Genomic DNA, 13,045 nt, shown 5'->3' on the forward strand with positions numbered 1-13,045 from the left:
TAAGGGACAAGGCGGGCAACGTCATCACTAATATGAACAAGATAGTCAAAGTACCCGAGGAGTTCTATACAGATCTCTACAGTAGCCAAAGTAGTCAGGACCGTAATAAGATTGGCGGTAGGGAAAAAGTCAGACGTTCCATCAGTGACAAAGGACGAGGTCAAGAAAGCATTAGAAATTATGAAAAGGAGGAAATCAGCTGGAGAGGATCAGATAACTACAGATTTGCTGAAGGACGAGGGGATATCGTGCTAGAAAAACTGGCCACCTGTATACGCAGAGGCTGGTGTCATCGACGGTACCGGAACCATGGAAGAATGCAAACATCATCCTCATTCACAAGAAAGGATACTCTAAGGACCTTAAAAATTACAGACCAATCAGCTTACTGTCTGTTACACATAAGGTATTTACTAAGGTAATCGCTAATAGAATCATGACAACCTTAGACTGCAATCAAGCAAAGGGTCAAGCAAGGTTTTGGAAATGGTACTCTACTATCGATCATATCCATACCATCAATCAGGGGATAGAAAAATGCTCGGATTATAACCAGCCCTTATACATAGCATTCATTGATTGCGAAAAAGCGTTTGATTCAGTTGAAACCTCGGCGGTGATGCAATATTGCGAAATCAGGGGCTAGACGAGCCGTACGTGAAAGTGCTGGAAGATATATATACATAGTGGCTGCACAGCAACCATAGTTCTGCATAAAGAAAGTAACAAAATTCCCATAAAGAAAGGTGTTAGGCAAGGAGACAAAATCTCCCCAGTACCATTCACAGCTTGTTTAGAGGAAGTATTCAGACACTTGGAATGCCAGCAGTTAGGGATAAGGGTACATGGAGAATACCTCAGTAATCTGCAATTTACTGATAACATTGCCTTGCTAAGCAACTCGGGGGATGAACTGCAAATAACGATTGATGACCTAGACAGGAAAAGTAGAAAGGTAGGCTTGAAAATCAATATACAGAAGACTAAGGTAATGTTCAACAGCCTCGGGAAGGAACAGCAGTTTACAATAGGTAGCGAAATACTTGAAGTAGTAGGCGAATATGTCTACGTAAGACAGGTAGTAACCGCATATCCGGACCATGAAACAACAAGAATAAGATTGGATGGAGCGCATTTGGCAAGCACTCGAAGATTATGACTAGCAGCTTACCGATATCGCTCAAGAGGAAAGTATACAACAGTTGCATCTTGCCTATACTCACCTATGGGGCTGAAACGTGGAGGCTAACCAAGAGAGTTCTACTTAAGGTAAGGACAACCCAGAGGGCTATGGAACGAAAAATGGTAGGGGTAACATTAATAGATAGAAAGCGTGCAGAGTGGGCCAGAGAAATAACTCAAGTTGCCGACATTCTAGTGGGAATTAAGAAAAAGAAATGGACATGGGCAGGACATGTAGTGCGAAGAGAGGGTAACCGATGGTCGCTGAGAGTAACAAACTGGATTCCAAGGGAAGGAAAGCGTTGCAGGGGGCGGCAGAAAGTTGGGTGGGCGGATGAGATTAAGAAGTTCGCAGGGGTCAAGTGGATGCAGCTAGCACAGAACCGGGTTAAGTGGAGAAATATTGGAGAGGCCTTCGCCCTGCAGTGGGTATATTCAATCTGATGATGATGATGATGATGATGATGATGAGCTTCTGTACTGGGTAGGCCTAGAAACGAAAAGAGTGCTGTCTAGTTGCTAAAACGTAAATGAATATACCTTTGTCTTTTGACCTGTAGCTTGCTTTCTTATATACCATATTTATTTTGCTGCCGAGGCTCTGTAACGTTCATTAAATAGTGTTATTTTAAGGCGTGGCCCCTTTATGTCAATGGCCTCAAGCCAAGCACTCAAAACCTAATCATGTAGGGGACTGGGGACTACCACAAAGCAGCCTCTGGGTTCTTCCCTGCATTAAAATTCAGCTGAGCTCCCAAGCTTATTTTGCAATCATTGCCACCAGATCTTTCCTCACCTACTAGAAACAGCTTACAAGGATAGTAAAACGTGTCGGCCTAGTGGTGTTGATTGATGATTGCACACAAAATGATCCAAAACATAAAAGACGAACACAGGCTTTGAACTTCAACGTTATTCTGAAACCACCGATACTCTACTTATACACCCATAAGGGCAGCGACTAGTGGAGATTTTCGACACTCGTGGCAGCAAAAAATAACGCGACAAAAACAAAATGAAGTACCGCAAGGGCAAACCCGAACAGGGGGAAAACAAAATAGGAAAATTACTGTTTTAAGCCCCCAACATGTAGATTAGGAGACTAATGGGAGCAAAAAAAAAACGCAATGGTAACAGAACATGGGTAACAGAAGTAAAGCTAACAATTAAAACAGCAAAACGCATGAGATAAAATACTCTGAAAACTGAAAGAAAAGGTGCATGAACAAAAAGATGAAGCCAACAATCGACCGCTAAATGCAGATGAGCACTAAATAGCTAAAACAAAGCAAATGAAGGAAACGCTCATGAGCAACAAGGGTGAAGTCAACAATTAACATAACGAAAGGATGAAGATGAGGTGCATAAAACCAAACAAAAAAGATAAAATGTTAGGAAATGAATTCAACAAATGTAAGAAAGCTAAAACGGGGCTCGATCAAACATGTCCAGAAAGAAATGCAATCTCTTCTTCCGAGAGTGAAATAGAGAAGGTGCGCTTGCCAATCATCCTTGAGCCTGAAAATTTTGGCGGCTTCAATTATTTCACATGCCAGCTTATTCCGGTGTATTTCTAGCACTGTGTTTTTTTTTTTTTTTCGAAGATTGGGTGGCATGGCTTCTTTAAGCCACAGCACCTTCAGTGGACTGGCAGATTCCTGAAGGATATATATATGATAAGTCATTTTTATGCTCCATTAATCTTTAATTGATGCATCGGACTGTTTGGCCAATGTATACTTACGGCAATTCAAAGGGAAGGAGTAAAAAATGCCTTTCGCGCATGCCGCTAAGGGTTTTCTGTGCCGCATGTTAGAGCCTGTTTTTTTTTTCATTAACAAACCGACAAAGATGCAATTGTCGCTCGAGGGCAGAAAGAAGGCAAATCCTGTATTCCTACCAATCTTCTGAAGGTAGCGGAAAATTTGGTGCATGTAATATATCACTGCAACCTTTTTTTTTGTTGCCCGCGAGCTTCACCCAGTGGTTCCTTTTCACACTTTGTGTTTTGCAGCACTTTTCCTGAGACAGTGGAGAGGAGTTGTAACGGGTACCCTGATTGTAGGAGCCTGCATATCTGATTCGAGAAGCTTTCATGCAATTCGTGCTTGCATGACTTGTCCAAGGAGTTAACAAGGGCAGAGTGGATGATATTTCTTTTGACCAGCTTCGAGTGAGTGGAATTATATGGTAGGGAGTGCTTGTTGCCCCTTGGTTGAAATAGCCAGCACACGTGACTGGGTGTAAAGATGCTTAGTTCCAGGAAGCGCATGAAATCATTGTTTGGAATTTCTTGCAATAATTCAAGGGGAGCCAGGATACTCTTAAGGAGACTCAAAAATTCAGGCAGCTCATAAAAAAAAACTTGATTGTCACACTATAAAGTAAGAAAGTGTCCCCAACGCGGAAAATGTTTTGAACTCGTGAGTGTTCGAATCAGTTCCTGAGACTTCTATCATGCATAAGGTCACTGAGCAAAGGAAAATACATGATAAAATTCAGATCCCGTGGTTTTGGATAACGTGTGAAATATTGCATTCTGCAAATGTTGATTTTAGATACACAGAAAGCAATTCTAAAAAACCATCTACACATACACCACACTCATTCTGGGAGGACATGGTTCCATATTTGTCGATAGCTTCGCTAACGCATTTCACGAGGTCATCATGAAGTATAGAATAATCAGTCTTTCACATTTATAGAGAAAGCATGGTAGGCTTTGTTTTTACTCCCGTTCAAAATCTTAATGACTGCATCTGTGTTCTTTACCAGAAAGCGATAGAAAACAATTTCAGGTTGCCTTGCAAATGCATAGTGACGTCTTTCTGCAGGTATACCTCTCGTACTCTCTGCACGTTATTGTTTCGGAGAAACAAGAAAAGGCCGCATCAAGAGGCACAAGAGGCCGCATCAAGAGGCCCTTAGCAGTATGTGTGGAAGGCATTGCTCACTCCAACCCTTTGACTTGCCAAACAGGCCGATACATCAATGAAAGGCTGTTGGAGCATAAAGGATGTTTTTGTTGTTGTGGCTGTAGGAAGAAGGAAAAGAAATGCACGGGCCTGCTACTGGCTCTGTAGCTGAGCCAGTTCCGCTGCCTCGCGCGGAGAGAAGAGAAAATAGAGAAGAAAAAAGAGCGAGAGAAGGACGTGCGCCGCAACAACAGCCATCGTCCACCACTGAAGCGGCGTCGGATGCAATGACGGCTTAGAATAGATAAAACTTCGGTGGAAGGCCAGCCCCCGCTGCAAGCGGCGGTGACCCACCTGTCCCAGCCCCATCAAGGAATTACTTCCGCCCCCTATTGGAGCATAAAAATGATTTATCACGTATATCCCTCATGACTCTGCGAGCCCACTGCAGGAACTGCAACTCAAAGAAGGGATGCCACCCAATCTTCGAAACAAAAATACACAGTGTTAGAAGCGCATCGGAATAAGCTGCCACGTGAAATATTTGAAGCCGCCAAGATTTTGAGGCTCAAGGATGATTGTGTAAGCATCCCCTACATTTCATTATCGGAAAGCGAGACAGCCTTTCTTTCAGGATTTGTCTGATATACCCCGGTTTTAGCTTTCATACAATTTTTTTAATTCATTTGTGGATTTCTTATCTCTCTCATTCAGTTTTATGCACCTCATCTTCATCCTTTGGCTATGTTAATTGTTGTTGACTTCAATCTGGTTGCTCATGCGCTTTTCGTTCATTTGCTTTGGCTTAGCTTTTTAGTACTGCTCGTCTTCTCCATTTAAGCAATGGCAATTTCTGCTTTATTTTTGTCTTTCATTCTCTTTTTTTCAATTTTAGTGCACTTCATCTCATGCGTTTTGCTGTGCTAATTGTTAGCTTTACCTCTGCTACCCATTTTATGTTCCCCTTGCACATTTGTATTTTTTTTTTGCTCTTATTAGTCCCCTGTTCCATGTGTTGGCGGCTGAAAAGATAACTTGTCTATTTCGCTCTCTCCTCGTTCGAGGTAGACCTTCTAGTACTTCTTTTGGTTTTTATTTGTCACATCCCTTTTTGTTGCCACAAGTGTCAAAAATCGCTACTAATCGGTGCCTTTGTGGGTATATAAGCAGAGTATCGGTTTCTACAGAATAAAGTTGAAGTTCTGCGCCTGTGTTCACCTTTTATCTGTTCTTTACTCTGTCCGCGTGGTTAAGCGTTGTTAATCATGTCTTAAAAGAATTTCCTGCTGCAGCATTATTTTCCTCTATCCTCACGGCGCACACTGTGAAAGTGCACCTTGAAAACCTTTATAGCCCATTAATTACATTAGTTTGGCTTCTTATGGTGGCTGATGTGAACGCCACTGAAAACATCTCAGGCATTAAAAACCAATTTGCAATAAATGGTCCTGCGCACTGCAAATTTTGATGAGATATGAAAGGCCATCAAAAGTGCGTGGGAAGAGCTGAAGCCGATGCAACACTGTCGTACCAGTAATCTATGACTCCTGGCCATGCCACGTCTGCTGTCATCGAGCAGGGCGATGACTTCCCCAGCTACTCAACTTCCTGTGCGCCCTTGACATTGGTCCACACTCTCATTTTCTATTTTGTGTGTGTGTGTGTGTTTCAGCGAGCACACAATGTCACTGAAATGTTTCCCGAAATTTTTATGGAGATGTAGGACATTTTGCTATATTTTGCACAGCAACAAAGAATAATCTTTGTGGCCCCGACAATTAATTCGTGAGCCGTTTTTAGCAGCTTCTCCTTTCTATGAGCAAGACCTAAATAGCAGCTTTACTTTTTCGATGTTTCAAAGCGGCTTTATAACAGCACGCCCATGCTGCACTATAAAGCATGGGCAGTGTTTATAAGTTACTTTTCCGCAGTAGAAAAAAGGCATGCCAGAAAGTAAAAAATGAACAATTCATTTTCTTCGGATTAACTCATGATTACTTCAATAATTGGGTGCTACACACCGCACTAATCTTCAAAACATAAAGTGCAAGGAAACACATTTGAATACTCAAGCTGCTTGCCCATCTGCAGTGCCCTAATATGCAATGACGTCATTAGAGTGAATAGCCTAGGAGACCATGGCAACTGCTGATCGAACTTTGGGTGCATGTGCTTAGCCTAAGGTCACGGTTCCTGCACTTGTGCAGCATATACAGGCAAATAAAGCATTTATCATCAATAATTATGGTAGTGGCTTTTGAGAATCGTGTGACGGAAGGAGAACACACTTACGAGATTAATGCAGTTCATTAGACACCAGTAAAAACCAAGCAAGCATACACCCTGAACAAGCAGCTGTCTTCCAGGACCACATTTTGCAACAACGTCTATGCCAGTGCCAAACATAGCTGTACACCTGCCAGTGCAAGAAACAAACCTATAAGACCTCACTCAACCAGAGATAAAAGTGACTGCCAATGCATATTGGTGATGATAGAAAAATAGAAGATTAATAAAACGAGTATGCACAAGAACAAATACTTGTGTCTACGGGAGAAAATTATCGGTTACAGTACTGCCAAACGAATAGGGCGTACGCGCCTCCCATGTTCGAACAAGCAACAATGCCGCAGCTCCCAGTACAAGAAAGTAGCGCTTGCTAAAACACAGGCTTCAACATATGCGCAAATGAACAGATGTCTACACGCTTTTGCGCGTAGTTTAAAATTGCAGTTTCGGGGGAAAAAAAAGCGAACCTTACTTGAATTACTCTATTATCGTCCGGAGACCGTTGATGCCGTTGGCGAGCGAGCATTGAAAGCAACTTGCCGGTCATATGCTGTGTATGCGCTGCAAATAGTGAACACTGCGAAGGCTTGAGGCATGCGATACATTTCATAATGTTATAACAGGGTAGTGTAAAAGGTCAAGCCGCCGGTAATAGATGATTGCTTAGTGTAATACAACGCAAACGACTGGACGCAAGAATAAAGAACGCGCAGCTGACGCAGTGTTTCAACTGAATAAGGAGAGCCACAGTTGCACAACGCAAAAAAAAAGGGGGGGGGGGTGAGTTTTATAGCTATCAAGCATTTGTAATTGCATAAATTGCTCTTCAATTATTAAACATACGTTGTGAAGTTAGATGCTTGTAGGTTATTCATTTCTTCATGTAACTTTGCTTTGAGTGATTGACAGCTTCGTAGGTGATAACAGGAGCAGACCACACGCCCGGAAGCCTTTACCCTTGATCGCTGATTGCTACTATTTTATGCGGTATCCCGCAGACAGGAGGAAAAATGAAAAAAAAGGAGCAGGCTGTCAACAGCAATTAGGCCCAGCATCTATCTGCTATAGAACAAAATCAAAGAAATAAAAACAGAGGAAGAGACAATTTCTGCTGTAGAATGAAATCAAAGAAATAAAAACAGAGGAAGAGACAATTCGTATGCACCTGTGCCCATTTTTACTTCATTCTAGCGATAATTAAATAATTCGCATTGCGTTTAGGATATCGTCTCAACCACGTTTGCCCTATAAAAGCCAGACGTGTGCTTTTCCACACCAAGTGCTTACCGTGCAGACGCATTTTCATGACGGCGGGAGCCGAACATCACGAAAGTAAACATGGACTGCCGTAAAGGTCTCATTTGTTTATTCGCGCCTACTCGTTCGGCAATAGAAGATGTTTTTACATGCATGAAAAAAGGCATTCTTAATCTACTACAGGCCTAAGCTTTTAAAGCGACGATTGGCGGCGATGATCTGTTAGGCCGACGATAGAGCCTGCCGAGGAAAAGACACACTGCATCGCGATGCAAGCGAGTGCATAATTACCGGAAAGTCGGAACGAGATTGGTCGACCCGCTTCTGTACGCACGGTATACGAACAGCGATCAACGTCTTTCATCTTTGTGTATTTAGGGGAGAATAAAGACCACTACTGAACTTGCAGCATTGTCACCTCTCTAAGTTTAGGCCCCCTTCCCTCGGCCGTATGTTCGAAGTTGAGCCGATCAAACATTCCCCCGCGAGATGATATTTGCGGAAAATAATGTTAGCATGAAAACAGACAGGAGTAAAATTACAGTTAAATTCCTCAGCTAAGCTACTGGTAGATTAAAATAAGACGCGCTGTTTCACGCGCGCCACATAAAGCGCGAACTATGACAGTTTGTTGTTGATGAAGATCGAAACTGGTACACACTCATCGCACAACAATCGCCCCACTTCTGGCAGTGTGCATACTCGACAAGCAATGGCTAACGATACCAACCGCGCGACGCACTTGTGCGATTTAGTCTTGGATTTCTATACACCGCATCGTATCCGTGGTACGTACGAATTCCTATGCTACAGCCTCGCGTGAAATAGATCGGATATGTGGAACTGGTTCAACCCCGACGTACGACGTATACTTGTCATAAAACCACAGCGTCGGTGCTGTCCGACGTGTCAGAAAATAAATCGGAACCTCGACGTATACGTACCTATGCTTGCATGCACCTCTTTTGATTTTTATGAAGAACCACGCATATAGAACCTAATTCTTTCTGTGCGTGCGACGAGCTTATATTTGCTGTTCAGCTGCACAAACATATATATGAAAACTCAGCTTTCCACTTGAAAATTGAGCTGTGAATTTGGAGCCGATTAGATTATCTAAAGTAGTACTGCAACCATAGGATGTTCCAGCTGTATTCGTCCATACAGTCGAATACGTTTTACGCTTGTTTTGAAGTGTGATGAAGCTTATATAATGCCGGCTCATGCATATAAAATGTGCATTGCTGCCTGGTTCAGTGTCCAATACGAACGCTTGTGCTGCCCGAGCAACGATCGAAACATGTGTGGTACGGAAAGATATAGTTTGTTTATCGAAAGAGTAAAACAAGCTTTACTCTATCAAAGTTTGTAGTAGTAGAATGGTCACTTTACTCATTTTTTCTTGGAAGAGTGAAAGGCCATTTCACTCTTCCTCGCATGACATGAGTAGAGAGAGTTCTGCAGGAATAATTTGGCTTTTTTGCTCTTGAAATTTTAGTTCCAGTTTTCAGAATGTGGACGACAGTTTACATTTCCCCTACAGAGTGCTCTATTCGCGCTACTAAACGGTGCACAAGATGTTTACACGTTTTGTGATATATGTGAGGTTAGTGAATGTTGAACGGCCTGAGTTTCGCTTTTTTGCGCCGGAAGTCCCTCCTACTGCGCGTAACCGGAAACTGCGTATTTAATATAGTAATGGTCGCCTCTCGGGGTAATGCCGTCTTGGAAAGTTCGTGTTCCTCCCAAATCGATACTGACCTCACACCCACCATGTCAATGTGCAGGTGCTACTTGCTGCTCCCGCTGGGCATGACCATGTCGAGCATTCTCTGCTCGGTCATCGTGTTTAGCATGGGAGGGAGTCTGGCCAAGCAGCTCGGCATCTGCTTCGGAGACTTCGAAGCGTACAGTGAGTGCACACCCGATGTCATCTACTCCCTCAACTGGATGATACATTCAGTGAGATTTAACCCACTTGTTAGGGCAGCAGCAAAATCAAACAGCCTGAACTGAGAAATCCTAATCTTACAGTTGTTTAAGCTCCGCTGTAAATTTCTACTTCGTGCCATTAGGAAAATATAAATTACGCAGAAGTCACGAGTAAACACTCTCTCCACGAGTAAAACTCGCTCTTCGTCACCAATGATTTCTGAACAGCTGAAATATATTCTTTCTCAGTTTCTAATCTTTTTTTCTGTTTTGTACTTGTGGCGCAGTCTGGCTTACTGCACACATATTTCAGAGGTATTTGTTCAAGTTGCACCATCTTTATTGACCTCGTCCGCCTTGATAAATGCGCAGTTTATTTTACAGCTCAGAGGCATCGCCACACTCCACAAAGCTGCATAGTTTCTCAATCGAAGCTATAGGATTTTATTTCATGTTCCTTGTGAGAAGTTACGCAAATCTTTCTGGCCAAAGAGCATGCACCACCTCTCCCCTATGGCACACTGAAATAGAATAATATGCAGCATCAGCCAGTTTATTTCGCGGTAAGATTTCATAGCATCGTATTTGTTTTGCCGGCGTTTAGGTTGTAACAGTTAACTACACAAACTACAGTAAGCAAAGCCAGACGTTGCACCCACGACACGTTACCTACATGCATCTCCCTCCCCTAAAGAAAATGAAATATCAACATGAAGGCTCGACTGTCGACCGCCCAAAAAATAGGCTACATATAACGGAGCAATGTGCAGTGTGCCAAGGAGGCAGTGATTGGCATGGATGTTCTTGCGCTTCCATCAAGTGGACCTAATTATTTAACATGTTTGTGTTTCTTTTCGTTACACCAAAACATATATAGACCCTATTCACTGTCAGGTTTAGCAGGTGGCCGTTGTGGCAACCGTGTATTGCGGAAACGCCATAACGTTGGACGATTCGAAACTAAAAGCACACAAAAAATCCTTCCGACACGTCGGCGCCATCTACCAGCGTTCCCCCTGCTGCACGCCGCTAATTTGTCGGATACTTGTGACGCTGCTTGGATTGCCGTCCAACCAGAGCTCGGATTTCACCGACGCCGTGCCCTTATTCGCCGTAGGCCCTCTCTCTCTCTTTCTTTCTCCCTCTTTCATGTTGCGTTGTGCATGCCATGGTTTCCAGTAAAGCAGGAATGACGTAACGTGAATAAGCTCTATACGAGTTTGTAACCTTACCTCTCAGGTTACAAGGTTAAATTGTTTATCAAGTGGCAATCCTATTGCACCTGTTTAGTTTTTACTTATAACAGCCATTAATTCTTGTTCATGATGCTGGGTAGGATGGGATAAAGAAGATAGCTACACAGACAACCGAACGAGAGTTGATTGGGAGCCTGCATTTACAAGCCCATACGAAGACCAGTCCTCTTGTGGAAACGTTGGCCTGGTATGCAGCTGAGGCTCCCCCTCAACCCTTATTCACTGCTCTCATAATTCTTGTTAACGTCATCTATGAGAGAGAATTGCTAACGTCAATTTGTGATGCGTCACAAGGAAAAGCATCCTGCAACAGGGGAACCCACTAACCTGTCTTTGCAGCGTTCGTGTTCCCGTTTGTGATATTCGCCGAAGTGGTCAAGAGCATGCAGTGGCCCAAACTCTGGTCAGGAATGTTCTACGGCGCCGTTTTCCTGCTCTCAGTCGACGACATGGTGCGTGCCCCTTAGTGATCAATATGTTTGATTTTCAACGCACGGTGAATGCGGCTTAAAAGGCAGTTAAGGAAAACCTGCTTGGTGGCGTTACCTAAGGTTGACATGTGTCCAATTCGCGTCCTTGTTTTGTTCCTTGAGAAGCGACGGAAGCAAACGGTACCTGTCCCTGTGACATATAACAATAGACGTCACTGCGGCCGTCCACCAGGTAATATCGTCCAGTAGGACGTAATATCTTCCTCCTGCGCCCTAACGTAGCGGTTATAAAAGAGATGGCAAACCGCATTACTCAGCCTGAACAGAAACAAGAAATGTAAACTATGCTCATTGTCTTGGCAAACGCAACATATGTTCTCTAGATGTTATCTGCCATTACCTTTAACCTGAGGACGTTATTGTCCTTGTCATTGCCAGTCGGTGTCGGTAATTTTAAGCCTCAAGAAATGACATGCATGCTCTGGCAGGTGGTAGTTTCTAGGTGAAAAATATCAAGACCTTTACAGCACTAGTTTGAAGCCTCGCAGCTTCTAAAGATCAAGACTGTGCCTTTTTCATGCGGCAGTTGGCAGACAATATGGCGGCCTCTGAATGGTTGGAGGTGTACAAACAAGGGGCGTGCTGTTTTGTTGCGAAAGCAACACTACGCTAATTGTCGAGCCATGAACAGCGTGGGCTAAGCTGATTGCGCGAGGAGCCGCGTAACGACGAAGCAGCAGCTACTGTTTCGAAGCTGCCGTTGAGGCTGCACTCACCGCTGGCAGGTTGGTTGGTCGCACAACTTTTATTTCCATCGGAAATGGGCATCCTCTTTCCCGCCCCCGGCACCCGTGCCGGGGAAGACGGCAGGGTGCAGGAGAAGTGACGTCATTATCGCAGTCGGCGCCAGCTGCGCATCACTCTCCGTTGGTTGTGCGCAGACGAGGTGTGTGTGGTGCACAGTGTGTGGTGTATATATAGCTAGGAGTGTGCGGGTGGCTGCTCCTGGCCCTACGGGGCTGTAACTGGTAGGTCACTGCCACTTGCGGAAGGGGCTAGCCTTCCACCGCAATTTTATCTGTTGTAGGCTGGCATTGCACCCGCTACCACTTCGGTAGTGGACGATGGCTGTTGCGACGATCGTCTTTCTCTCCCTCTTCTTTTTATTTCTTTATTTTCTCTTCTATCCGTACGAGGTAGCGGGGGTGGCTAAGCTACAGAGCCAGTAGCAGGCCCGTGCATTTTCTTTTCCTTCTTTCAGTAGCGACAACAACAACAGTGCGTAGCCGCTGTTCAGCGCGTAGCCTAAGCTGCCCTAAGTGTAGCCATGCAGCTGTTGCTTTCGCATCTCAATTAGGTTTAACCGGAGCTAAACCACTGCCAATTGTTTTGCCCAAGGAAGTGGCCGGGTGTGTGACGGCTGGGCGGACTTTAGAACGCTACTAGATGAGAGTGCATGGCCGATATCGAAGAAGCTGCCTATTAGGGTTGCTAATTTCCAATTAATGATGCGGTGGAAGTCAAGCACAACACAGTCATTGCTCGAGTATTTTAGGGTAAACCCCCAAAGTGAAGGGAAAATACGCCAGGTATTTCACCTTGGGGGTTTCGTCTAAAAATATTCTATCAACAAAATTTCCACTTCGAGTTATATAGATCAATTCGCTCTCGCCCTACCATCTGTTCTGCTGACCGTGCTCAATTGAGTAGCTCACTTGATAAAGCGACTGTACTGGAAAGGCGGTGGTCCCGGGTTGATCTGAGGACCAGAATGAATTTTTTT

General features: G+C 44.0%; 1 protein-coding gene across 1 annotated transcript in view; it reads left to right on the top strand.

Moving 5' to 3' along the window:
* LOC146194656 (sodium- and chloride-dependent glycine transporter 2-like) overlaps positions 1–13,045 on the top strand; it is a 164,074-nt gene that overhangs the window by 56,622 nt on the left and 94,407 nt on the right. Inside the window, exons 8-9 of the mRNA XM_084596611.1 lie at positions 9,431–9,555; positions 11,171–11,283. Of these exons, the coding sequence (XP_084452737.1) occupies positions 9,431–9,555; positions 11,171–11,283 (238 nt within the window). The remainder of the gene's footprint in view (positions 1–9,430; positions 9,556–11,170; positions 11,284–13,045) is intronic.

The sequence above is a fragment of the Amblyomma maculatum genome, chromosome 3, assembly GCF_055883805.1.
Source record: "Amblyomma maculatum isolate TAMU_Amacu chromosome 3, ASM5588380v1, whole genome shotgun sequence".
NCBI classification, from domain to species: Eukaryota; Metazoa; Arthropoda; class Arachnida; order Ixodida; family Ixodidae; genus Amblyomma; species Amblyomma maculatum.